General features: G+C 46.0%; 1 protein-coding gene across 2 annotated transcripts; it reads right to left on the bottom strand.

Moving 5' to 3' along the window:
• Nucleotides 1–120: 120 nt before the first annotated feature.
• LOC148111594 (maestro heat-like repeat family member 5) lies at nucleotides 121–27,137 on the bottom strand. 2 transcript variants are annotated; one of them, XM_087880795.1, is made up of 27 exons: nucleotides 26,951–27,137; nucleotides 26,048–26,468; nucleotides 25,193–25,329; nucleotides 23,646–23,741; nucleotides 22,486–22,602; nucleotides 21,532–21,654; nucleotides 20,850–20,999; nucleotides 20,104–20,223; nucleotides 19,464–19,543; nucleotides 18,812–18,947; nucleotides 18,358–18,453; nucleotides 16,770–16,874; nucleotides 16,088–16,223; nucleotides 10,314–10,432; nucleotides 9,829–9,978; nucleotides 9,475–9,629; nucleotides 7,663–7,810; nucleotides 6,119–6,270; nucleotides 5,621–5,758; nucleotides 5,051–5,165; nucleotides 3,983–4,126; nucleotides 3,064–3,240; nucleotides 2,367–2,516; nucleotides 1,990–2,115; nucleotides 1,550–1,652; nucleotides 530–595; nucleotides 121–410 (listed from the first exon to the last, which is right to left on the bottom strand). In XM_087880795.1, the coding sequence occupies exons 2-27, from the start codon at nucleotides 26,427–26,429 to the stop codon at nucleotides 247–249; spliced, it is 3,585 nt and encodes a 1,194-aa protein (XP_087736921.1). In that variant the 5' UTR covers nucleotides 26,430–26,468; nucleotides 26,951–27,137; the 3' UTR covers nucleotides 121–246. The 2 variants fall into 2 exon arrangements, with proteins under 2 accessions (XP_087736921.1, XP_087736922.1); XM_087880796.1 differs by having other exon boundaries at nucleotides 26,190–26,468.
• Between the last annotated feature and the right edge of the window lie 443 nt (nucleotides 27,138–27,580).

Genomic DNA, 27,580 nt, shown 5'->3' with positions numbered 1-27,580 from the left:
AAAACAAGGACAAGTAGGCTGAAAAACAGCTTCTATCCCAGAGCAGTAACTATACAATTCTACGTACAGTGCAATATGAATACAATACGAGGGTTTTTTAATTCAATTGCATACAATGTGAAGGAAGTGTGTTTTTGTTTTATTTTTATAGGGTTTTTAAAAAGTATAATATACAGTGAGGATGGCACTTAATTTCATTCTATGAGGTGCCATGACAATAATGAAAACTATGAAACTATGAAACTATTATTGCTTGGTCTCGGAGATCCTCCTGATGCCTTTGGAGAGGAGTTGACTACTAACAAGACCCGGCTTGATCAGATGGCCACACTGCCGAAAGATTTCTTGCATTGAGTCAGCTGCAGCCTGAGCCACTGAGGCTTCGGAATCGCCTTGCAGATCCTGGAGACCTGAAACGAATCCAGAAAACAAAGGATTTCCGGGATCAACCGTGAGAACCAGCCCTGATCAGCGACAGAGCTTCTGGAGAAAAACTCCTTGTTTCAAGCGAGGGAACTTTGAAACTCACCCAGGAAAACTTCTTTCATTTGTTTGGAAGTCATCACTTCCGGTTGCATGTATTGCGCGCAGCAGCCTGGGCACGTAAAAAGAAAACGTTGGTGGGGTTAACAGAGACGGCTAAATCGACTGATTCAGGAAAGAAATGCGCAATTCATTGGTTTCCACTTGGAAGAGTCGCTTTGGGACTTTACGGGATGGTTCCAGGGATTGGGTCTGTCTAATAATAAGAAGGACGAGGGGTAGCCGTTCTTCCTCTGTTTTTGTCTCCAGGCCTCACTGGAGGCTTTCAAGAAGAGATTAACGAAGAGATTGGACAGCCACTGGTCTGAAATGGAATCGGGTCTCCTGCTTTAGCAGGGGGTTGGACTAGAAGACCTCTAAGGTCCCTTCCAACTCTATTACTTTATGTTCTAGGACTGTGCAAACAACCATCATCTTGGAAAAAAATCTAAGCAGCCTTGAATCCAGTTAATACTAGAATGGGAGGCCAGCTGGAAATATTTCCAGAGAAAAAGCCACGGCTGTGGGTTTGCCTATACAAGAGAGAGGGATACAGGCCAGGTAGTCGTCAACTTCTAACAGTTCATTTAGTGACCATTCAAAGTTACAATGGCACTGAAAAAAGGAACTTACGACTGCTTTTCACACTTAGAAGCGTTGCCACATCAAGATCAAAATCCGGATGCTTGGCAAACCGACTCGTATTTATGACGCTTACAGTGTCTTGGGGGTCAAAGATCACTTTTTGCGATCTTCGGCTGAGCCAAATCCGGGAGGAAGCCAGATTCACTTAACAACCATGTGGCTCACTTAACAACGGCAGCGATACCCTTAAGAAAGAGGGCAGGAACTGCCTGAGAAACTGTTGCGCGATGGTAGCCGTTCCGGAGAAGCCACACGGTATAAGAGCAGCTTCCAGTCTGATTAAGCGACATGGCTTAATTCTGCATAGATTCTTTTGGTGACAAGGCCGCCCGCCTGTCTTGGGTTTTCCTGCCCTCCTTCCAGAGTTGGCATTGGTGATTACCAATTAAGAGGGCAGCTGCCTCGCGATGGGAAGAGTTCCGGCTCCTCAGGAATCCCAGCATCTGATCCAACATCGCAGGAAGGTTTTGCTTGCATTTATTCATCTGGGGAAAACAAGGCAACAAAGAAGCCAATGAACTATAGAGCTTTTTTTTTTTTTTTTTTTAACCAAGGGGCTGCTTTCTTGGTCAAAGCCAGCTGGGTGACTTTGGGAGTTCTAGTCCCTCCTTAGTCACGATGGCCAGCTGGGTGACTTTGGTGCAGTCCCTCTCGCTCAGGGCAACCCACCTCACAGGGTTGTTGTGAAGAAAAGAAGAAGTATTAGGGATGCCCACCGTCTTGAACTATTTAGAAAAATAAGAAAGGCAGGACAAAATAAAGAAATAAATGGTTAGTTTACTCTAATCTGGAAGAAAACAGGCCAGCTTGGCTCCTACTTACAACCACGTAGCAGATGTTGGAGTACATGCTATGGAGACTGGTGTACATTTCATAGTCAAACAAGTTGCTGGGAAAGCCCCCCCAGTTCATAAAGGACACGCAGGAGTCGAGGGTCTTCCTGGAGACCTGGCCGAGGGAGGAAAGAGGGAGATCCTGTCACCTAGTTGGGTCATGAAACACGTCTTCAAGGAAACAACCAAGTTCAGGGAGCACCAAGGACCCCACAACTTCAGGATTGTCTACAATGTCTTTGCATTCTCCAGAGTGTCCACGTGGTACAACCACGTTGCTCTGAGTGAAGATGGGGGTACAGAGTGGTCTCTGTGAAGGTAGCATGATCAGAGCAGGAGCTCAGCTTAGCCAGCCCTTCAACTCACCTCTTTTGTCCGATCATTTGACAGTTGTATGAGGAGGGGAATAAGGCTGTTCAGGATGTTTTCGGCCATATTACTGTTCCGTAACTCCTTCAGTCCTTTCAGGAGCATGCCAAAAATGGTGATGGAGGTATTCCTCAGTTCGATGTCGTCCTACGAAGGAAGAGAGACAGGTTAGTCCCTCCAATAGCAGAATAGCCATGCAGAAGTTTCTTGAAGTTTGCAGGAGAACACACAAGTTCAGAGCACACCTATTCCCAGTTCAATGTCCATGGAGATGGTCAATCATCCAGGTCATGGTTGCCCCAAAGATGGGGACCCCAACTCCAGTATGCTGGCTGGAGAGTTCTGGGAGTTGAAGTCCTCACCTCTTAAAGTTGCCAAGGTTGAGAAATCCTGATCTAGACCAGAGTTGTTCAATCTTAGCAGCTCCTCTGGACTTTCTCTCATCTTTATGGGAGAAAGAGAGAGATAGAGGGAGAGGGAGAATGAAAGGGAGTGCAGGAGGGAGGGAGGGAATGAGGGAGGAAGGAGGGAGAGAGAGAGAGTGAAAGAGAGAGAGAGAGAGGGAGGAAGGGAGTGAGGAGGGGGAGAAAGAGAGGGAGAGAGTGAGTGAGGGAAGAGGGGGAGAGAGGGAGGGAGGGAGGGAGGGAGGGAGAGAGAGGTGGAAAACCAGTTTGTTATGATTTGGTTGACTTACATCATGAAAATGTTTTAGAAGGAGCGGAATGAGGTTGACTGCCTTCACCGCATGGGTTTTGATATCGAGGTTCCTGAGGAGGAAATGCAGGGTCCTTATAGCTTCTTTTGCCACGGTCTTCTCTTCGTGACAAGCGCAGTTTAGCACTGGCATCAAGAGGGGTTCCAAGATGTTCTTCTGGAGGAAGCAGGGAAAGAAACGAGCAATTAAACGGTCACTGGAGTTCTCTGAGTCTCACAGCGATCATGCCAAACGCAAGAGAAGGCCACAGAGCATAGAAGAAGAGGGTTGAAAAGGAACTTGGAGGTCTTCTAGTCCAACCCCCTGCTCAAGCAGGAGACCCTAGACTCTGCTGGACAAATGGTTATCTAAACTCTTCTTGAAAAGCTCCAGTGATGGAGCACCCATAACTTCTGGAGGGAAGTCGTTCCAAGGATGAATTGTTCTCAGGGTCAGGAAATTTCTCCTTTGTTCCAGGTTGTTTCTCTCCTTCATGAGTTCCCATCCGCTGCTTCTCGTTCTGCTTTCAGGGGCTTTGGAGAATGGGTTGACCCCCTCTTCTTTGGGGCAGCCCTTCAAATACTGGAAGACTGCTCTCAGGTCTCCCCTGGTCCTTAACAGAATACCAGAGATGGAAGGGACCTTGGAGGTCTTCGAGTCCAACCCCTGCTCAAGCCAGAACCCCTATACCATTTCAGACAAATGTCCTCCAAGAGGATCTGGCCTCTACTTGCACCTTCAGATCTTCCAGGGTTGCAGCCATCTTTGTAGAAGAGACACCACTCTAGCTGTCCTCTTTCTGCTGGTTGCCTTCTTCTTCTCCTTCTTCTATCCTTCCCAGCCTTGTAGACTTCCCAGAGAGCGAGGTCACACCTGCTACTACCTTGGAAGCCACTCCCTTCCTGCCCCCTTCTCTTACCTCAAACGGGTGTTGGATGAGGTTCCCCAGTCCTCTAACGCTGAAAGTCTGTATCAGCGGATATGGCTGGGTCATCCATTCCTTCAGCACCTGGAGGATGTCTTGGATGACAAAGAATTGGCAAATTTCCGGGTGAAACAGCAGCTGAAGAAGAAGAGTGGAGATATGGAGCGTTAGCCAAGCCAAGGAAGAGAACTTCCCTGAGAGCCTCGACTAAGGATGCCACTTTCAGCCATTACGGGGAGAGAAAAAGAAAATAAACACAGTCCTCGGTTAGTGACCGCTGAAAGTCACAACGGCATTGACTAAAGAGATACGTCCATTTTTCAGAATTATGACCATGGTAGCATCCTCATGGTCATGTGATCAAAATTTGGGTACTTGCCGGTCCATATTTGAGTTGAAGATGTGGCCCTTTCGTCAACTTAACTGATCCGTTATGGGTGTACATTGTTATAATTTTAAATTGTTTTAATTGGGTTGTTGATTTTAATTTATTGTGATTTGTATTGGATATTGTTTTTGTAAGCCGCCCTGAGTCCCTCGGGAGAATGGCGGCATATAAATATATATATATATATGACGGTCGCAGTGTTTCGAGGTTACGTCATCCCTTTTGTGACTGTCTGATAGGTAGTGTAAATGATAGTTGCAAGAATACAAAAAATAATGCAAAAAGTAAAAGGAATTTGGGGTCATTGAGTCTTCCTTCCTCCCTTTCTCCCATCCTCCCTCCCTCAATCTCCTTCCTTCCTTCCTTCCTTCCTTCCTTCCTTCCTTCCTTCCTTCCTTCCTCCCTCCCTCCCTCCCTCCCTCCCACAACTTCTGGAGGCAAGCCATTCCACTGATTAACAGAATACCAGGAGACCTTGGAGGTCTTCTAGCCCAACCCCCTGGTGAAGCAGGAGACCTCTACCATGTCAGACAAATGGCTGTCTAGTTTCTTCTTCAAGACCTCCAGTGATGGAGAACCCACAACTTCTAGTTTCTAACCATAAAGTTCTGTTGAACCCTGGGCAACTTTCCTTGAGCTCCAGAAGGTTGGGGTGCATCTCAAGGTCTCCTCACCTCCGAAAAGAAAACCATCCCAATGGTTTTGTGTCTTAAATCGGGGTGGCGCACGTAGGTCTCAGCCTGTCGGAGCATGACCTTCAGCTCATGTTTCGAATAGTTGAACAAGATCCTAAGAGAATAAATATGGAGAGATCAGACAAGATCTGCTGGTTAGGGAGAAGAAAATCACCAAGCTAGAGAAATCATGAGCTGAATGATCGATAAATGAATTACTCAATGAATTACTCCATTTAGAGAATTTCTCACCCTCCCTCTCTCCCTCTCCCCTTCCTCTCTCTCTCACCCTCCCTCTCTCTCTCACCCTCCCTCTCTCTTTCTCCCTCTCCCTCTCTCCTCCCTCTCCTCCCCTCTAATCTTTCCTCTCTCTCACTTTTGCCTTCTGTGTGTCTCTCTCCCTCTTTCTCTCCCTCTTCCTCTCCCTCTCCCCTCTCCCTCTCCCCTTCCCTCTCTCTCCCCTTCCCCCTATCTCTCTGCCTCCTCTTCTTCCTCCTCTCCCTCTGCCTCCCCTCCCTCTCTCACCCACTGCCCCTCGTAGCCAAGCTCTTTTGACTTTTAATTTCTTACCGGACCAGGTGGAAAATGCCTTCAAACACACTTTCAGGACTCATCAGCATCACCCAACATTGAACCATATCTAAGTCCTTGAACTCCTCCTGATAGCCGGTGCGCAAGATGAGGTGTTTGACGGCTTTGACTGCGTTGCTAAATGAAACAAAGGCAGAAGAGTTGGTGCCAATCATTCAGCTGATCCCCCTGCACTTCCGACCGTTACAGTATCCCTATGGTCATGTGGTCAGAATTCAGACTCTCGGCAACTGACCCATATTTATGACGGTCGCAGTGTCTCAGAGTCACGCGATCCCCTTTTGGGACCTTCTGACAAGCAAAGTCAACGGGGAAGCCAGATTCACTTAACGACCATGGGACTTAACCAGTGCAATGATTCACTTAACCACTCTGGCAAGAAAGGTTGCAAAATAGGACAAAGTTCACTTAACGACTGTTTCCTGAGCTTTGCAGAAATGGAGAAAGGATCCAGATTGGGCCCAGGAGATTCCTTACCCCAGATGGTAGGTCTGTTCTGACCCGCTCTTGCCTGCTCCCAGCAGAAAATAGATGTGCGTCACGAGCGCCAGGAGCAGGCTGGAGAACTTATGCTGGACAATGGTTGCTGCCTCAGGAAGCGAGAGGAGGAAGGAGAGCGCATTGGTGGCCTAGAAACAGGAGGAGAGGAGAGTCAGCTCGGGCTCATCAGGTTACTTAGATTCATCATCATCATCTATTTCTTCTTTTAACGACCCCCTAATCCCTTGCGGGGTGGAGTCTGGGCAACTGAATGGAGCTGAGGCTTTCCTGGCTGGATGCCCTTCTTGTCGCCAATGCAGAGTTTTGTTCGGCAGATACATTCTCATTGTGCCCAGAGAGAGAAAAAAATCCTCATGTCCATGAAACCTGAGCCAGGAAAGTCCATGTCTGAGACACGGAGCAAAAGGTTGCTAGAAGTGGGACTTCTGAAACTCCCATTCTACACCCCCTCCAGACTTTGAGAGGCCAGTGGGGTGTAGATACAGGACAAAAGGGAGACAACGAGTAGCACAAGTGAGACAGAACTGGGGACAAAGAGATCGGTAACCTCACGTTTCTCTGTTTGTCTTCATTCCTAAATGGGCTCTTGACTCTCCACCTCTTAGGGGTCCTTGGAGGGGCCCTGGGTGCTGTCTGAGCATGTGTTTTTTGGTTGCAGATGTTTCATGACCCAGCTAGGTAACATCATCAGTGCTGGAAGAGTTAGGCTTAGAGGTAGGGTTAGACTGGTTGGGTCGGGAAACATCTGCAAGAAAACCACCAAGCTCAGTAAGCACCAAGGACCCCACAGTTCAAACCTGGACTACAAATCTATTGGTCTTAATTAATTAAATTTCTCCACCGGCCATCTGAGCAATCTGACACTGGGAAGTTTACAACAACGTAATAAAACAATATAACACATAATAAAAATACAGATTAAGAATATTTAAAATAAGATATGACACAAAGTACTCCGTTGGGTGTTTGCCTTTGTTGGTTCCTATCATGTATTTTCCTAAATCGAACTCTTTTTTAGTTATTTCTGTAAGAAATAACGTAAGAAATGAATAAAGGAATCAATTGAATTATGAATGATTGGATGAGTAAAGGAATGAATAAATGAAGGAATGTATGAATAAACGAATAAATCAATGAACGGATACATGAATGAATGGATTAATGAATAGATGAACCGATGGATGGATGGGTGGATAGATGATAGAGCTGGCTGGCTGGCTGGCTGGATGAATGGGTGGATGGATGGATGGATGGATGAATATCAAAGCTGTTCTGGTGAGGAAGCCCACAGATGCCTCTACTTTCAATGGGGCACTTTGGGGGGAAGGGGGGCTTACGTCAAATTTTGCTCCGATTTCAGCCCCCACCAGTTTGCCCTCTGCCTCCCTCCAGCCAGGGCGTGCCTGCTCCTGATGAGGAGACCCCCGAGGGTGACTCTTCTGCTCAGCCCCTTCCCCCTTTCCTCAGGCCTGGCCCACCTGCAGATCTCAGGAAAGGAGAGCCACCGGTTGAGGGCTTACCGCAATGGGCATGATGGATTTGCTTGTTCCCCTCCCAATAGCTTCGGTGCTGGGATCGTGGTCATCAAGCCTTTTGAGGAGGGGCTTCATGATCTTCAGGTTAGCATAGGGGTCTGCAGCCAGCGCCCTCCACAGTTCCCTGGCACTTCTGTGCAGGTGGAAAAATGGATTGGGAAAAAAAATCAGATTCTTTCCCCATTTTCAAAGAGACGGCCATTCCAGATAGATTAACCCCCCCAACGGAAGAAAGGGTTAGAGAACCGATGGCCAAATGAACTGCTTTAAGGCATGGAAAAAGATATAGCTACAGGTAGTTCTCGACTTGCAACCGTTTGTCTAGTAGCCATTCAAAGGAGGGCCTCTGCGCCACCGGAAGTGCCAGAGAACCCAGAACTGGTCAAGGGGGGGGAGGTTTCTAGGAGCAGTGTGTCTACAGAATTAACCCAAAGGTGCTTTTCACAGAAGGACCGAGTTGGAAGGGACCTTGGAGCAGTGGTGAAATTCAAAAATGTTCCCAACCGGTTCTGTGGGCGTTGGTTGGTGGGCATGTGACCGGGTGGCCGTTTCTTGGTGGTCATATGACCAGGCGGCCGTGGCTTGGTGGTTATGTGTCCGGGTGGGCGTGGCTTGGTGGTTATGTGTCCTGGTGGGCGTGGCTTGGTGGTTATGTGTCCGGGTGGGCGTGGCTGCACAACTGATTCACACACAATGCAGAACCTCACTGAATCACAGAGAGCTCAAAAGCAAACGATCACACTTTACACAAAAGTAACACAAAAGCTACACAACTGACTCACATACAATGCAGAAGCAGCTGGACTTTACACAAAATGGCCCCTGCAACAAACAGGAACCTCACAGACAATCAGGCACAGCTGATTTTCTCACAGCTGACTGGTAGTAAAAAAATGCTGAAATTAGAAATTACAAAAAGGTTCCGACATTGCCCGGCACAGCTGATTGTCGTACTTTTTAAAGTGTTTTTTTTTACTACCGGTTCGGGCAAACAGTAGCAATTATTACTATCGGTTCGGGCGAACCAGACCAAACCAGAGGATTTCACCCCTGCCATGGAGGTCTTGTACTCCAAACCGCTTCTCAGGCAGGAAATCTTATCCCATTTCAGACAAATGGCTGTCCAATCTCTTCTTGAAAACCTCCAGTGATGGTGCACCCGCAACTTCTGGAGGCAAGTTGTTCCACTGGTTAATTGTTTGCACTGCTAGGAAAGTTCTGCACATTGTAGGTTGCTTCTCTCTTTGATTCGTCTCCATCCTTTGCTTCTTGTCCTGCCCTCAGGTGGTTTGGAAAATAGGTTGACCCCCTCCTCTTTGTGGCAGCCCCTCAGATATCAGAACACTGCTATCCTGTCCCCCCTCAATCCTTCCTTTCATCGAACTAGAGAGACCCAATTCCTGCAACTCTTCTTCATATGTTTTAGGCTCCGGTTCACTAATCATCTTCGTTGCTCTTCTCTGCACTCTTTCAGAGTCTCTGCATTGTTTCTACAGTGTGGCGACCAAGAAAGTTAAAAAACCAAGGAGGTCCAGCTGCCTTTTGGAAAAGCACCTTTGGGACAATCATGACCTGGATGGTGGAGACAACCAGCCTAGGAAGCTCTCAGAATTCAGATCGACTGCACAGCCAACCAGCGACTGCACTGGCCCTCAACCAACCCAATGCAACCTCCCCCCCAATCAGCACATGACCTGCCCACCCCAAGCTACAGATATTCACCCCTATCGCAAATGGTTGAGAATCTCTGTAGAGTACAAGAAAACAGGAGGCACATCTCCTTGAGGTTCTTCTTACCCATCGCACGCCACCGAGCACTCGAGGAGAATATCCACGACTTTGTTCACCCGTTTGGACGCCAGGTGACACACTGCCTTTAGCGTTTGTTGTTTGGTGGCAGGGTCCAAGATCTTCGGGAGACGTCGGTAGATCTCCTTGAGGATCATGGGCAGCTATGGCAAAAGAGAAATCCAAGGGATGACCAACTTTCTCAACAGCCCTAAGATTACCTGGTGGTCTCCATCCAACCCTAGCCTTCTTAAATCCAGCTGAAGTGTTGTCACCAAGTCAACAAGGTCTCACCCATTCTCATCTTTCTTTTCTACAAAATCTCCTCTATCCCTTTTGCTCCAAACCCTGCCATTTTCTTACCTCCTCCATGTCCATCCCACATTCTTCCAAGAACGAATTGAGCAGGAGTCCCGCAGTGTGTGAAATGTTTTTGTCCAGGTGTGTCAGAGCTGCCAGGGCTTTTAAGATCAGGTCGTTTATTTGTGATGGGCTCAGATGCTCGCCAAAGGCCTATCGGAAAGAAGAAAAGGAGACCATGAAGAGATGCATCAGGGTTTTGACAAGCCAGAGACTTTGACCCGTATCTGGGGACAGCACCCCATGTAGAGAGGCAGGCCGTATTCCATGACATCCACCACGTGATATTAGGATGTGGGTGAAAGAAGCCAACATGGCAGCCGAGATCGCCTGCTCCTAGACATTGTGGGGGATGGATATCCACCCTCCGGCCTTTGGAGCCTGCCGTCCCCACTGTGATATTGACTTTTTTGAGTATCTCCAGGTCAAGAGGAGGAGAGAAAGGAAGGTCAATAAGAAGCCAGGCAAAATGCTGAACGACAACGTACCGTAGCCATTTTGGAGACGTTATTATAAAATATTGTTGGGCCCGAAAAGGAGAAGTCTTCCCTCAGCCAAGTGACGACCTTCCCCTTCTTGTTTCTAGGTTTCTCATCCATTTCTTTGGCTTTGGAGGGAGGAAAACAAGAGAAGGTCAGATTTTGGCATTCGGAACTTCTGAACATCCTTCGTCTGACGGCCGGTTTAGTCGTTCCAACAGAAGAGAAGATCTGTAGCTCAGGGCTGACCTGAGGGGTCCCTGGTGCTCTCTGGGCTCGGTGGTTTTCTCGTTACCTAGTTGGGTCATGAAACCTTCACAAGAAAACAACAAAGCTCAGAGACACCAGTCCTCCTCCTCCCCCCTCGCTCCCTCTTTCTCTGCCCCCCCCCTTTCTCTTATCTCACTGATCAGGAACGAAACAGGTACAATGACCTCTTTAGTGGTCCAATTACAGGCAGTCCTCGACTTACGGCCACAATTGAGTCCTAAGCAAGACAGTTATGAAGCGAGTTTTGCCTCAGGTTGTGATTTTTTTTCTTGCCAACGTGGTTAAGTGAATTGCCGCAGCAGTTAAGTTAGCAACCCGGTTGTTAAGTGAATCCGTCTTCCCCATTGACTTTGTTTGGCAGAAGGTCACAAAAGGGATCACATGACCCTGGGACACTGCGACCGTCATAAATCGGAGTCAGTGGCCAAGTGTCCAGATTTTGATCCCGTGAGCATGGGGATGCTGCAACGGTCGTAAGTGTGAAAGACAATCACAAGTCACTTTTTTTCACTGCCGGTTAAACTTTGAATGGTCACTAAATGAATTGTTGTAAGTCAAGGACTACCTGTAACCCCTTTTCTAGGTTAACACAATAGATGGGACTGTAAATGGAGGGGAAATATAGGGCTACATAAGAGACAAATTACATAAATGAAGGAATGAAGGAATGAACCAACAAACGAATGAACAAACGAATGAATGAATCTAACCGGATTTAACCCAGACTACCTTGGTCTGATGTGCAAATGAAGCATTAGGTTGTGAATTGATTGTGTGCTGCCTGGGGAATTCTGGGCATTGAAATCCACATGGCTTAAAGTTGCCACTGGGTTAAGCTTTTAACTAGCCAAATTTAACCGATCCTTTTCTTTAGGTAAACCATTGATATAAGTGCCTGTCTTTCAACCGATTGTGGACGGCTCCCAATTAAAAATTAGAAGACACGTAAAATGGGGTTGAAACTATAAAATTAACAAATAATGTATTGCAATTATAAACCCTCTTTAGCTCTTTCCTTAACAATGCCCACTCAACCCGTAACTTGGTTAACCCGTTTTCTGGCTTCCTGCAATACATGCAGCCATCCAATGACTAAAAGGTGGCTTTGCAAAACACGCTAAGACCCAATCCATGTGCCAAGACTCACAAGCCCAGGCTGGCTGATGGCAGATGCCTAGCCTAACTCTGTGGTCGGCAAACTGCAGCTCGCGAGCCACATGCGGCTCTTTGGCCCCTTGAGTGTGGCTCTTCCACAAAATACCACCTGCGGGCGCGCACGCACAGTGCGATTGGAACTTCGTGGCCCATGCGCAGAAGTCGGTTTTCGGCCTGGGCGAGTCTATTCTGAAGAAGTGGCATTAGAAGAAGTGGGGGTGTCTTGCGGGCGAGAGACGGGAGACGGGAGACGCGGCGCAGGTGGGCCATGGGATACGCAGCGTGGGAGAGGCGCACGCGATTCATGCACGAGTTGAGTCAGCCAGTCAGTCAGCAATCTCCTTGTGCAGTGGTTAGTGCTAGTCGCATCCGCCAATCACGCGCGGGTGACAAAAGTAACTACTCGGAGCATAAAGTTACCTGTATTTTTCCAACCAGCTGCAAATCCTACAGGTATTTTTGTCATCAATTTAAGAATTGTAATTATTTTGTGTTGGTGGCTTTATTATTATAAAATGAAACATTTTTTTAGGTGCCCTGTTTGACATGGCTACAAAGAAGAAGCAAAGAAAAACGGAAGACGAAAACCATGAATTTAAAGTTGAATGGACCGAGACTTTCGCGTTTGTTCAAAACTTAAATGGCCTTCCGACCTGTCTTATTTGTCAGGAAAAATTGGTGCATAACAAGAAATCAAATTTGGAGAGACACTTTAAAACTAAACACGTGCCATTTAGTAGTAAATATCCTGTCGTTGATGCAAGGAAGAAAGCAGTTGAGGAACTTCAGAAGAGTCAAGAAAAATCAAGTTCTGTATTTGATTACTGGATTCAATCTTCCAACAATGTTAATATTGCAAGTTTTGTGGTTAGTCAAAAGATTGCTAAGAGAGGAAAACCATATACAGACGGCGAATACATAAAAAGTTGTTTTATAAATGCATCCGAAGAGCTATTTCGGGATTTTAAGAACAAAGCCGATATTCTAAAAAAAATTAAAGAGTTACCATTGTCTGCTAAAACAGTGAAAGACAGAACAGTCAAAATGTCTTCGAATATACTGATTAAACCTCTTAATCATCACCAATTTAAAGGATTTTTAGTTGAAATGGAGAGCGAGTACGCCGATCTTCTGCTGCATAACAAGGTACGTTGGTTATCAAGAGGAAACGTTTTGAAACGTTTCGCTTCCTTATTAACAGAAATTAAAGCATTTCTCCATGAGAAGGGGATTCGCTATCCAGAACTAACGAACGATCAGTGGATCCAAAAATTTTATTTCATGGTAGATATTACGTCTCATTTGAATCAGCTTAATCGTAAACTACAGGGGAAAGGAAACACCATTTTTTCGATGTTAGAAGAAGTTATTTCATTCGAAAACCAATGATCTCTTTTTGCTCAAGATTTTGAAAGAGAAACTTCGATTCACTTTCCAAGCCTGTTGAAACATCGCTGATGCTGATCAAAAGTATGGTAATGCAGAAAATCTGCAACAGAAGATTGAAAAAGAGATTTTAATGGTACAATATAATTTCACAGAATATGCGATAAGATTAAGAGGTTTGCAGGAAAATAATAGAGAGGATTTAAGGAAAATATCTTCTGAATTTCTAGCTGGGATTCTAAAGGTTCAACCTGACGAAGTGTTTTGTAGGATTGACAGAGTTTATCGAATTAACTCCTGGATTGCCAAGCAAAGGCAATTGCCTAGAGATGTGGTGATTTATTTTACAGACAAAGAAATTAGGAATAATATCGTGCAAAATTCCTTCAATTCTAATTTGCAATTGTATGGAAGAAAGATTTGGATTTACAAGGAACTCCCACCTAAGATATTGATGGAAAGGAAGAAATTTGGTTTTCTGGTGAATGAGTTAAAAAAGAGAAATATCTCATTCAGGTGGGACGCCCCAGTTGGTATTATATTTAGATACCAAGGAGAAAGATATCAGCTAAATACTGTTGAAAGAGCGGAAGAATTTTATCAAAATAGGTTGAAAATGAACTTAATATCTTCAGGTATAATACAGGATAAGCAGAAGGAGCCGGAAATAAAGGTAAAATATCGAATTACAGAGACTGTACTAGATGAATTGCCTTTGGATTTATTGGATACCCCAGCTGGACTATCTACAAATTTGAGAGAAGTGGCATCTAACATTAATGTGATGACTTATCAAGGCAAGGATAAGTATGGAAACCAATTAGGGGATGTACAAGGGATAAAAAAGAAACATGAGATACAAAAACAAAACCAACAAGACCAATCTACAAAGCAGAATAAAAACCGACCAGATGATACACAATTTGTAGAAAGGAAACCAGGATGGAAACCAAACCCACAAAAAGAAAAGAAAAAAAGAAATAGGTGGCATAAAAATAGAAATTTCTAAATTAGGCAACAGTGAAGCCAGTGACTTTAAAATATGAATGATTATGTGTAAACACAGAAGAGGCGATGTATTGGTTAATATCATCCTGAGGATTGTGGCAGATCTCTGCATGGCCGTAATTTGGGAACGTGAAACGAGCCTTAAACTGATGGATTTGAATTATCCATTTTGGAATTTCTTTTTGTGTTGATAAACATATTATATTATCTTGAATTACAAGGCAAGAGAATTATGCTGGGGCATGCAGAAGATCGGGTTGTTACCCACTACGATGATGGGAATTAATAATCCTGATGAAACCCACAATTATTACTATATGGAATATAATTATAATGTCACTCGGGTGGTTGTTTTTACTTTTATACATATAAGAAGATATTTACTACTGACGGGGGCAGATATGATTGAAGATCCTGAATAAACTGTTGCACCAGTAAGCTATGTTACCCGATTATGGATGTTGGTTCTACCAATCCAGTGGAAAGACCTCAAAGAAGATACTACATGGATTATAAATTTAAAGTCATTGTCTTTTCTTTTTTTTTATTTAGATATAATGGAAAATATAGACATATATTTTTAAGTAGTGTGGGCAGTGATTCAAAGATATTAAGAAATGTTGTGTATGGTAATTTTGCATGATAGTGGGTGAATAAGCTAGTTAGTAGATTGATTAGTCTAAGAAAAGGGATTTTTAAGTGATATATTTAGGGGAGTGGAGGAAATGGATAGAGTGGAATAAATGTTAAACTAGATTTTATGGGGAAGGCCACTTTGAAATGTTATACTAATATATATAGAAGATTAAATGTTAAAGTAGGACTTATTGTATAGTTTTAAAGTGGAGAAGTTATTCTATAATGTCATAGTATAATGTCTTTTTTTTTTCCCTTTCTTTTCTCTTTTCTGAAATGTATGGATAAAGGGGGATGTTATAATATTAATAATATTTTTAGTAAGTAAAGGTCAATATCTAGAGGAGGGAGTAAGTAATCTGTTATGAATTAGGTTTTTTTTTTTTGTTATGAAGAAGTCACAGGGGGGGATGGGTGGGGAGGGGGGGTTAGGGAGGAGGAGGGAGAGGGGAAAAAAAAGGGGGGGAAATTTGTATTTGAAAACTTTTTCAATAAAAAAAAAAGAGTAAATTGAGAAGTTGTCTTATTGATGAGAACCTGGAATCGTGCCTAAAATTAAAAACAACATACAAACCTGACTTACTCAAACTTTCCAAGGAGATGCAAGGCCATTGTTCACATTAGTGTTTGTCAGTCATTGTCATGATTTAATTTTATGGATATTGTAAGGTCAATTGTAAGGAATTTAATTTTATCAATAAATAATATCGTTGTTAAGTATGAGATCAAGTTTTATTCAACGTACCTATAGTTTAACTAAGACTTAAAACTTTAAGTAAAGTTTATTAAGTTAATTTTAGGGAATGTTGTGGAGTGAAAGAAGATGTAGTGTCGAGGAGATGGTTTGGACATATAAAGAGGATGAACGAAAGGAGATAGACAAAAGAAGTATACAGGACGAGTGTGGATGGGAGAGATGGAAGGGGTCGACCTCAGCGAACGTACCTCCATCAGATTGAGGACGTTCTTAGCAAAGGCCAGTTTAGGAGTACCCTAATTAAGTTAATAACAATGTACCTACCTATCTAGTTTAAGTTTAACCGATTTGGCTCTCCAAAGAAATTTCAATCGTTGTACTGTTGATATTTGGCTCTGTTGACTAATGAGTTTGCCGACCACTGGCCTAACGGATCCACTTAACGTGAGAAACTCAGTCTTCAAATGACCCCTGGCCCTGAGAGGTGCCAATACCAACGGCCAATTCCAGGCATCTCTGCCCAGGCAAACGACCGGGGTCTTGGTCACGCCACAAGCTGTGCCACCCAGTGCTCTCCTGGGCAGTGCGCATCCCTGGGCTCCTGGCAGCCCTTGGAGTCCAACTTTCTCACCCATTTTGCTCATGATGAGGTGGTGGAGGTGGTAGGCGGCCTCTGCGGACGTCTGGCCAACTTCTTTGCTGGTGTCGCCAACGTGCAGGCCCAGCAAAGCCACCAGCTGTCCCAGCAAAGAAAAGTCACCTGTGGGCTAATGAAAGGAAGCAAAAAGGAGGGGAAAGATGAGAAGGGGGGCTCATGAAGGTTTCAGCCAACTGAAATCAGAGCATAGGAACCATAGCACCACAGAATCCTAGAATCCTACCTTTTAGAATTCTAGAATCACAGAATCTTAGAAACATAAAATCTTAGAATTTTAGAATTATCCAATATTTGAATCTTAGAAGACTAGAATCATAGTCATAGATTCATAAAAGCAGTGAATCCTAGAATCTTTGAATAATAGAATCTTAGAATCATAGAATCTTTGAATTTCTAAATCATACAATCTTTGAATCTCTGAATCTCTGAATCTCAGAATCTCTGAATCTTAGAACCTTAGAACCTTAGAATCCCAGAACCTCAATTGCTGGAAGGGACTGTGGAGGTTTTCTCCTCCAACCCCTTCATCAAGCGGGACTCCTTCTATCCTCCTGGTCACATCCCAAAGATGCTTTTTCCAAAAGGCAGCAGGACTTTCTTCTTTTTCTTCCTTTCTTTGAAAACATCTCACTGCGCATCCCAAACGGTGACTTACGTCGAAATTGACGTTTTCAGAAACGAACTTCAGGAGGTGTCTGATGCTCTTGATGGCCCTCTCTCTCTCGTGTCTCTTGGGAGATTCAATCCAGGGATTAATGTGCTGCCAGGAAAAACAAAGGAGGAGAAGGAGGAAAGGAAGAATTTGTGATTCACAGTTGGAAGAGCCACAGAAGTTGCCAGGACTGGGGAGAAAATCTAAGGAGCTCAACAAATTTGAGACATTGGTCAATTGAGGTCTATTTTAGACTGAAAACTAGAGTAGCAATTGAAGATTTCTGGAATACAACTAGTCTTACAACAGTTCATTTAGAGCCGTGGTGGCACAGTGGTTAGAACGCAGTATTGCAGGCTAATTCTGCCAACTGCCAGAAGTTCAGCAGTTCCATCCTGATCGGCTCCAGGTTGACTCAGCTTTCCGTCCTTACCAGGTCGGTAAAATGAGGACCCAGATAGGAGAAGAACCTGGGTCCTCATTTAGAGAGGGCTGTAAACCACGGTGAAGCGGTATGTAAGTCTAAGTGCTATTAGTATTTAGTCACTGTTCAAAGTTACAATGGCACTGAAAAAGGGACTTACAACCATTCTTCACACTTATGACCATTGCAGCATCCCTATGGTCACGTGATCAAAATTTGAACACTTGGCCAATGACTCATCTTTATGACGGCTGCAGCATCCCAGCTCGGTCACTAAATGAATGGCTGTATGTCGAGGACTTCCTGTATAAGTAGTCCTTGATTTACGACCAGAATTTGGGGTGCTTACCAAGGTGGATGTTAGGCGACTTGTGACTGGCTTTATGACCTTTTTTTGCCAGGGTTGAACGAATCCCTGTGGTCCTTAAGTGAATAATGCAGTCATTAGCCGAATCTCGCTTTCCCCGTAGACTTTGGGTTGTCGGAAGCCAGTTGGGCAGTTCGCCAATGGTGGTCAGGTGACACCCCCCCCCCCAGGATGCTGCAACCATCACAAATACAGGTAGTCCTCGACTTATGACCACAATGAGTCCAAAATTTCTGTTGCTAAAATGAATCCCATCGGCATCGACATAATCTGCATCGGTCAATTGCAGAAGGCAGCTTTACTCGGAACAGCTGCGAGGCTCTATGACAGGGGTGTCAAACTCGATTTCATGGAGGGCCGAATCAAGGTTGTGTTTGACCTCGAGGGGGGCGTGGCCGAGGTGGGAGTGGCCAGCTCAACGTCTCTCGTGTCAGGGGCACCTGTGGACTTCCCTGAGACCCTCCCTCACTCTTATTATCATCTCCTCCCTCCCTCCCTCCCTTCCTCCTTGCCGTGGGACAAGAGAGACACGAATATCGGAGAAATAGTGGAATAGAATCATTAGTGAAAAGATGCCAGAGGAGGGACAAAACAAATGTAAATGACAAAAATGAACATCATTTTTTAACTATTGAAATGAGTTCAATTGAATGGTTGAATTGTCCCATGGGACGAGTTGTCCATCCAACAGCCACATTTGCCTCTCCCGGGTCCTTGGGAGGGGCTCGACAGCTGGACAGAATCGCCAAATCCAGCCTAAACATCTGGCTGACCAACCCCGAGAAAGAATCACTCTTTACCGTCAAGACATCCTGCAGGGAATCCAAATTGGGAGCCTCGGACAGCAAGGCGGTGACCATGGTGTTGCAGGTGGTCACCATCTGGTCATAAAAATCCTAGAAGGAGAAAAAGAATATCTAAAGGAAGAAGTGGTGTAAAGGAAGAAAGAGGAAGAAATCCAGGGCTGGGGAACTTATGGCCCTTTTAGGACGACTGGTGGACTGCAACGCCCAACAATCCTGAGCCAGCCACGGACTTCTGGGAGTTGAAGTCCACCCTTCTGCAATCAACGGAGTGGCCCGTCTTGCAGGGCTGGTTTTTCTTCCAGAGTTGGAGGAAATGCTTTCTCGGCTGAACACGAGGAACAAAAGGACATTGGGCTCGATGGATGGATCCAGAGTTTTGGAGGAGATTTTGAATCATGCTTATTTCCAGGTGGATCTCAGATGGCTTGGCTCCATCTGGACTGCTCACCTGAGTTTGAGCTGGTTGTCCTGGGCCGTTCACGTTCAGTTTTGTCACCAGGTAAGCCGGCAAGGAAAACACCTTCTGGATGCTTTTTCTCACCACTTTAGACCTCATCTCGGAGTTCAAGGGGGGCTTCATACGGCTGATGAAAGACGAGAAAAGAGGAGGAGGGTGAGAAGATCATAGACTCATTAGGCTAAAAGGGACCTCGGAGGTCTTCTACTCCAACCCTTGCTTGATGGTCCTTAAACCATCCCAGTCATATGGTTGTCCCCTCTTTTCTTGAAAACCTCGAGGGATGGAGCACCCCCAACTTCTGGAGGCAAACTGTTCCACTGATGGATTGTTCTCGGTGTCAGGAAATTTCTCCTGGATCTCTCTTTGATAAGCTTCCCTACATCGCTTCTCATCATGCTCTCAGCTACTTTGGAGGGGAAGTTGACCCCCTCCTCTCTCTGAGAGCCCCTCAAATATCAGAACTCCCCTCATCATCCTGGTTGCTCTTCCCTGCACTCTTTCTAGAGTCTCAACATCTTTTTTATATTGTGGTGACCAAAACAGGATGCAGGATTTCTCTCTCTCTCCCTCCCTCCTTCCTCTGTCTCTCTCTCTCTCTCTGTCTCTCTGTCTCTCTCTCTGTCTCTTGGCAGGTACATACCTCATGCAGGTGATGGTGATGATCGCTTGATGGAGATTTTCGATGGACAAGGGTCTCGCGGGCTCATCTTCAATGACTTCCTGAAAAGAGAAGGAAACCCATCTAAGAAAGAACCTGAGATACGGCCACCCTCCAGCTGGCCCTCTTCCCAGCCCTACGCTTTTTCTGGTTGACACAGGAAGTCCCCAGCTTACAACTGGTCACTTAGCCACCATTTAAAGTTTTGAGGGATCTCTTCAGGACTACTTATGACCCAGATGCCAAGTTCCGAGAGGCGCCCCTTCCTCAGCGATCCTGTGACCCCATTTCGGTCACTTGGCCACCAGCTTGCATTGATGGCAGTTTGCAGTGTCCCGTGACCATGATTTAAGTCAGGGGTGGGTAACTGTGGCCTCTTGATGACCTATATAAAATTGGGAAGCCAGATTCCCTTAACAGCCGTGCGATTAACCGAACGAAAATGATTCGGCTAACAACGGTGGCAAGACAGGTCGTACAATGGGCAGAATTCCCTTAACAAATGTCCCTCTTAGCAACAAAACCTTTCAGGCTCCATTGATTGGCATTCAATTCGGTTCAAATTCACTTCCAAAAAGAAAGACGCCCAGGAGCACCTGCCTCCCCCCCTCTCCCCACTTACAACGATGTTTGTGACCAGTTCCTGTTTCTGGGGCAAATCGAGGTCTTGCCTCCTGCTGTTGGCAACAGCTTTGGTGATCATGATGATGGACCTCATGAAGGCTTTCTTCAGCCCTTCGTCCTGGAAAACCCCAGTGGGAATGAAAAGAAACCAGAAGGAAGAGGATGTATTTATTTACTGAAACCTTTACGTAGCCGATTGTCTTTGGTTGAACTCTGGGGGCCCCCAATCAAAACATCACTGGACACTCTGGGTTCTAGTCCCACTATAGGATGAAAGGCAGCTGAGAGACTTTGCGCCCATCACCAGGAGATGGTGAGTTCTAGTTCCTCCTTAGGGAAAAAGGCCAACTGTCTTTGGGCCAATCACCAGGAGACTGTGAGTTCAAGTCCCGCCCTAGGCACGAGAGCCAGCTAGGTGAGTTGGGGCCAGTCTCAATCCAAAACACGTCACAGAGTTGTTGTGTGGAAAGGAAGAAAGAGTGTAATGCACGAGCACTGCCTTGAGGATAATAAATGCAACAAGACCATAGATTCTCCTCCTCCTCCTCCTCCTCCTCCTCCTCCTCCTCCTCCTCCTCCTCCTCCTCCTCCTCCTCCTCCTCCTCCTCCTCCTCCTCTCCCACAACATGCTAGTTGGGTCATGAAATGTCTTTAAGAAATCAAACAAGCTAAGGACTCCGGATTATAATTGTTCTTGTGATTAAACTCAGCATTAAGAGAAGTAGAGGGTGGAAACCTGCCTACCTTTTTCATGCTGGAATACTGATAGAGTATTTCTGAGACAATGTTGTCCAGGAAAGGCATCATGTCCTCTACTTGCGCTCCCAGGACTGCCTGGCCATAGCAGAGTATTAATGTGGTCCGAATCCATCTCTCGGAGAGAGTCTGTGAGTCCTGTCAGTCCAAAGACGAGGGGGTCAAACTCTTTCCCAAAGCACCAGAAGACAAGACAAGAAGCAATGGATGGAAACTGATGGAGCTTCTTAGTCATCCAGGTCACGGTTGCCCCAAAGGGGCTTTTTCAAAGGCAACTGGACTTTGTTTTTCCTTGAAGAGGTTTCGCTTCTCATCCCAGAAGCTTCTTCAGGTCTGACTTGGGTCAAAAGAGAAGAAGCGTTTTGGATGAGAAGCGAAATGTCTTCAGGAAAAAACCAAGCCCAAGCCTTTGGAAAAAGCACCTTTGGGTCTACTCGAGGTGTTTGTTGGGGCAGCTCCTAATCTTCTCTAGCCTTATAAAATAGTTCTCCAGGAGATGGAGATGGAGAATTTCAGCACCACCTACATCTACGAGATCTATGACCAATCTGAGGAGACCAGACAGCCTGGAGCCTAAGTCCTTCTAAGCACATTGGACTCTCCTTCCCAGAATCCCCCAGCCTCCTTCTGCACTGAGTTTCAGACCTTGCAACCCCATCCCTGGTCTTACCTCAATGGGGGCTTCTACTGCAAACGGTCCTTTTGTCTGCCTGAACTGGCCAGCCTCCTCCAGGGCCACCAGAATCTCAGGCAGGTGGCAAAAGGATGCCATTCGAATGGATTCCGAGATTCCCTAGGCAAAGCGATGTTTGTGAATTAGGACATTTATTGATTTATAGGTTCAATTTATATGCCGCCCTTCTCCGGAGACTCAGGGCGGCTTACAATGCGTTAAGCAATAGCCTTCATACTTTTGTATAGACCTGCTTAGTAGGTCTTTCCCCCCCCCCAAGCGGTGTTCTTTTTTATACAAAGTCATCTTATTGCCCCCACAATCAGGGTCCTCATTTTACCTACCTCGGAAGGATGGAAGGTTGAGTCAACCTTGAGCCTGGTGAGATTTGAACTCACAGTAATTGCCGGCAGCTGGCAGCTAAGTGCTACTTAACAGCATTTTAGTCCGCTGCACCACCAAGGCTCTTATTTGCACCTAACCCTTTGTCTTTACCTTCCGCTTTCTCCTCCCCTTCTCCACCTCCTGCTCCTCCTCCTCTCTGCAAACCCCAGGCCCTTCTAGCACTGATGAAATTACCTAGCTGGGTAATGAAATGTCTGCAACAAAACAACCAAGCACAGAGAGCACCAAGGACCCCACAGTCCTCCTCCTCCTCCTCCTCTCTGTAACCCCCATTCTCTTCTAGCACTGATGATGTTACCTAGCTGGGTAATAAAACATCTACAGGAAAACAACCAAGTTAAGAGAGCACCAAGGACCCCACAATTCTCCTCCTCCTCCTCCTCCTCCCTTCACCTCTATTCTGCAAAACCTGTTCTCTTCTGGCACTGATGAGGTGACCTAGTTGGGTCACTAAACGTCTGCAAGAAAACATCCAAGCTCAGAGAGCCCCAAGGACCCCACAAAGATGGAGGTCTCAGCCCCCGCAGGCATCCCACTGCCACTCACCTCTCGGTCTGTTTCTTCCTGGAGTGAAAAACTTAGAAGGCTTTGGAGCTGTTCCGTCACCAGGTCCTTCTGTGTTGAGTTTCGCAGTTTAACGCCATAATATTTGTAGAGGCTAATCTGAAGGTGGGAAAAAGAGTCCGTGAGTCCTAGGGAGCTCCACCAAACGGCCAGGAAAAGGAAATATAGGAGAAATTAGGATCAGAAAAGGACTCCGTGTGGTCAAGCACACGGAAACTGGTCCTGGGTGACCTGATCGGGGAGATGGGCAGCATACGAATCTAATAAGTCAATAATTGCCATTTTGACTTTCTTCTTCTTCTTGAAAAGCTACTTTAACCCCCCTCCCCCATCCCCATAGGTGCCCTTTGCTGATTCTCTGTTTGGCCGTCCTGAGATCCTTTATGGTTTCTGTGGAGATCTGGCAGCTTCATCTTTTTACATGCATTAGCTCTCCGTGGTGGATTGGGACAACTTGCCATGGCCCTCTTGGCTTGGCCAACTAACCATGGCCAACTAGCCATGGCCTACTTGCCGTGGCCAACTCACCAGGGAACAAGAGTTACACTAATAGCAGGGTTCCAATACCTCAAGGGTTGCCAAAAAGAGGAGGGGGTCAGCCTATTCTCCAAAGCACCCGAAGGCAAGACAAGAAACAATGGATGGAAACTTATCAAGGAGAGAACCAATCTAGAACCAAGGAGAAACTTCCAAACAGTCAGAACAATTAACCAGTGGAACAGTTTGCCTCCAGAAGTTGTGGGTGTTGCATCACTGGAAGCTTTTAAGAAGAGATTGGACAACCGTTTGCCTGAAATGGGAAAGGGTTTCCTCCTTCAGTAGGGGGTTGGACTAGAAGACCTCCAAGGCCCCCTTCCAAGTCTGTAGTTCTATTATTCATTGTCTGTCTAATATCGAGGAAATGGTGGAACAGAAGCGTCAAAGAAAGGAGGCCTCAAAGGAGGGACAAATGAAACATAAACGACAAATGTTAAAATGATTTTTAACATTATTGGAGAGAACGGAATGGTTGAATTAACCCGCGGTGAGTCTGCTGTGGCTCGTGGGCAGCCACGGTGAGTTGGCCATGGCAAGCTGTCCTCTTCTGATGTTGCATCTAAGATAACTGCGGCCCTAAAAGTGTAAAACCTCCGCATATTTACCTTGTCTTTAGACAAGACCTGGGACGTGCTTTGCTTCTGGTCGATGGGCGGCAATGCGCTTGTTTTCCTCCTGGGCAGTTTGTGGTCTGAAGAAATCTGCTTTGCCAACAACAACAAGAACAACAAAAAAGAAGTTGTGAGAAAGTGAAGGAGCAGAGGAAGGAACAGCTTTCTGTGTGTTTCCAAGGGGAGGATTGGTTTCCCTTCTGCGTCCGGATGCATATTATAAGTAATTTGACTTTTCTAGCTGGGACAGACACGAAGCACGTAACAAGGACCATCCGGATTGTATCAGCTGGAGCAGAGGCAGCTTTTGAGATGAACGGTTGGAAAATCTCTGCCACAAATTGTGAGAACTTGATTTATCACCATTTATTGTTGTGGCCCTCCAGCAGCCGAATCAGAGGAGGAGGAGGAGGAGGAGGAGGAGGAGGAGGAGGAGGAGGAGGAGGAGGAGGAGGAGGAGGCGGCGTGGGAGTCAGGGCCAGCATCAAGGCAACCTGAGAGCTCCGACGGGGAAGAGGGAATGGGGCTGGCAGAGAGAGAGACAGAGGAGGAGCCTGGGCCATCCGTCAGCCCTCAGATGGTGAGTCAACAGACCGCAGGTCTGGAGGTGGATGAGGAAGAGGAGGAACATCTGGGTCCAGTGCCTGACGCGCGGATACACAGAAGGCAGAGGAGAGGAGAGCAGTGGAAATCTATGGGCCGGTCCTTGGGACAGACGAGCCACCACTGCTAGCGAAGCCCCTCCCTAGCTCTGGGGATAAAAGGCAGGGGGCGGAGATGAATAGATGTGGCAGACAACGATTCTTCTCCCTGCCGGATGGACTTGTTAGCCTGTGGTGAGAGAGAAACTTTTTGTCGGGGCTGCTGGCTCTCCTCATAAAGGAATCTTTGAGTTCACTTCAGAGGGTTTGTCGTGTTTGGGTCAGAACATTTATTTACTGACTGTTCGAAGTTATAAAGGATAGTTTACAACTGAAAAAAATGGACTGTTTCTCACACTCAGGACCATTTCGCATTTCCGTGGCATGCAGAGAGCTTCCGGTCCCTGTTGCTGCTGCCCAGCATTCAGTGCCAGACAGTGCAACAGGGCGGATGGTTGTCTTGTAGGTCTTCGATTTAAGATGGGTGGCCATTCGTCTGTCCAGTAACACACTGGTGAGTTCTCGCCAACGTATCCAGGCTGCATTCTCCTTTGCTCTCACCTCGCCATTGATGTCACCATTGACATTGGAGGTGGGATCCCAGATACCAAAAAATGTCCACCTTCTTTAGGTTTTCTCCATTGATTTGAAGCATTCCAGGGGTGGTGACAGTCCCTAAGTATCCTGTCTTGATGTTGAGGTGGAGTCCAAAATGGTTGAGGCAATCATTCCATGGTCGTTCCATGATCCTTCCAGCAAGGACCCCCTAGTTCAGCAAATTCTCCATAACTACATTTGTCTACTTTTGGGATAAATGATCTCCACCGAGGCAGCCCTGGCTTCTGGACCCTCTCCACGATGGACCTCAGGGCCCACCGCGACACAAACCCAGCTGCTTACCTGGAAAGGACGAAGATGGTCCAAGATGGTCTCTAATATTTCTCTCTCGTCCATGAGATCCAAGATTTCTTTGACGGGTCTGCCTTTTAATGGCTTCCTGCTCTCCCATAAATTTTTGAAAGACTCGTCAGAGAGTTCTGAGAAGAAGAGACAGACAGAGATTGATGGGCAATTCGACAGGACAAGCCTTCTCAAAGCAGAGAGAGACAAGGAGTGCGTAGTGGATCACCAGGCTGAGCCTGAGGGAGGGGTCAAACGTGTCATAAGTCTCGAGGCCCTGATCTTCCTGTCCTTAGACAACCATCTTATATATGGAATTGGAATTTTTTATTGCTTTGAAATTTCATGATGTTGTAATCTTATAATTTAGATCTAGCCTTTGAAAAAGGCTAAGAGGGAGGGGTCTTTCCTCACCTCTGAGGGTAAGATGTTCCCTAATACAGTGGCAGCAGTAGAGAAGACCCTCTTCCTAGGCCCCACAGTCGAAACTCTTTGACTGATGGAGTCTGCACCATAACGTCCCTACCTGATGAAGGACGATTGCAGGATTTGGATTTGGGTAGTTAGGAAAAGGAAGGAAGGGTGTACTAGTGACATGAGAGCAGTCTTCCAGTATTTGAGGGGCTGGCACACAGAGGAGGGGGCCAACTTATTTTCCAAAGCACTAGAAGGTAGGAAGAGAAACTTATTGCTTAATGCAATTGGTCTCTGGAGAAGGAAGACCTCTAAGGTCCCTTCTGGCTCTGTCCTGATGGATTGATTGATGGAGGGATGGATGGATTGATTGTGTGGGGTGGGCTGATGTGATAGGACAAGGCTGGTTCCATAGGTAGCCCAGCCCTGTAGCATCTATACCTGGATATGAGGGAAGGATGGTGTCTTGAGAGCTTTTTCTCCCCGGAGCCCTTTCCCTCTCGGGCCTCCTTGGCAAGGGAGGGGGGTCTTTGAGGCCAGGCTTCATTTCCCCCTGAGAAGCCCTCAGAGGGGTCCTGCGCACCAATTCTGGCAGCACCAGTGCTGGAGGCTGCACCTTCTTGCTCATGTCCACTGGAGCTGGGGAACCCTTTACAAGAAGGGGCAAGACCTGCGTGGTTCTTTGAGTGGCCGAAGAAGTGGACGGGTGGGAGCCAGAGAAGTGACTGTTCCACTGCCATGGGTCATTATTCGTAATTTGTGGATGGGACTCCTTGCTGTCCTCCTTCTTCAAGAAGGGCAACTTTTTTAGCATGTGGTCCATCCTCTCGTGAAGAGGGAGTTCTTGAACTGGATGGAGATCCTGTCAATAAAGGAGAAGTTTTGTAACTCCAGGTTGAAAGGAGGGGTCCTTGGTGCTCCTATCTATCTATCTATCTATCTATCTATCTATCTATCTATCTATCATCTATCTATCTATCTATCTATCTATCTATCTATCTATCATCTATCATCTATCATCTATCATCTATCATCTATCATCTATCTATCTATCTATCTATCTATCTATCTATCTATCTATCTATCTAGTTGTCTATCTATCTATCTCTATTTATCACATGTTCTTCCTGGGTCAAGAAGCTCAGACTGCCCAAGGAGCTGCTGATCTACAGAGGAATTTGGGAGTCTCTCCTTTGTACCTCTACAACTGTCTGGTTTGGCACAGCAACCAAACTAAAAGTCCCCTAAAGAGAGAAGACGGCAAGGAAATTACAGGCAGCAGAGAGAAAGCAGAGTTGCTTAACTCGTTCTTTGCATGCAAAAAGAAACTATAGCCCAACCTACCAACAACGTAACTGTGAAAGACAGACTAGAAATAAAAGTTGAAAGGCTTCAGCGAGGTATTTGACAAAGTAGAACACTCCCCTCCGCTCTGCTCTGCTCTACTCTGCTCAACACAACTCAACTGAACTCAACTATCCTCTACTCTCCTCAACTCTCCACAGCTCCCCTCTCATCCCTTCTGCCTTTATATCTCTGCCCCAGGGGCTGTGACATCACCGCATTATGTTCTCATGGGGGACAGCTGGTGTCATGACCCAAGGGGCCTCTTACTCCCCAAGATAATAGGGATGGGATATGGAGGGTCCCCTGGATAACCCCCTTGATAACATTAGCGACATTATGGGGAGCAAAGCTAGGGGTCACTATGGAATGACCCACTGTGATGGTGTCCCTCAATGTGCTAGATCTCAAAAGAACCTAACCAAGATTAAGGCTGATCAACTTTGTTCTTTGATTGGCTAAGTCTGCCACTGAGCATAGGACTAAAACATTCCAAATTAGTAAGGGAGTAAGGCAAGGTTGCCCCCTATCCCCATTATTGTTTATTTTGGCCTTAGAAGTTCTTTTACGGAAAATTAGAATTAATGAGGAAATAAAAGGACTGAAGATCAGGAAGGAAATTTACAAGAC

This window comes from Pantherophis guttatus, chromosome 18, assembly GCF_059756535.1.
Source record: "Pantherophis guttatus breed Tessera chromosome 18, ASM5975653v1, whole genome shotgun sequence".
In the NCBI taxonomy this organism is placed as follows: domain Eukaryota; kingdom Metazoa; phylum Chordata; class Lepidosauria; order Squamata; family Colubridae; genus Pantherophis; species Pantherophis guttatus.
This window is presented reverse-complemented; position numbering and strand designations above follow the sequence as displayed.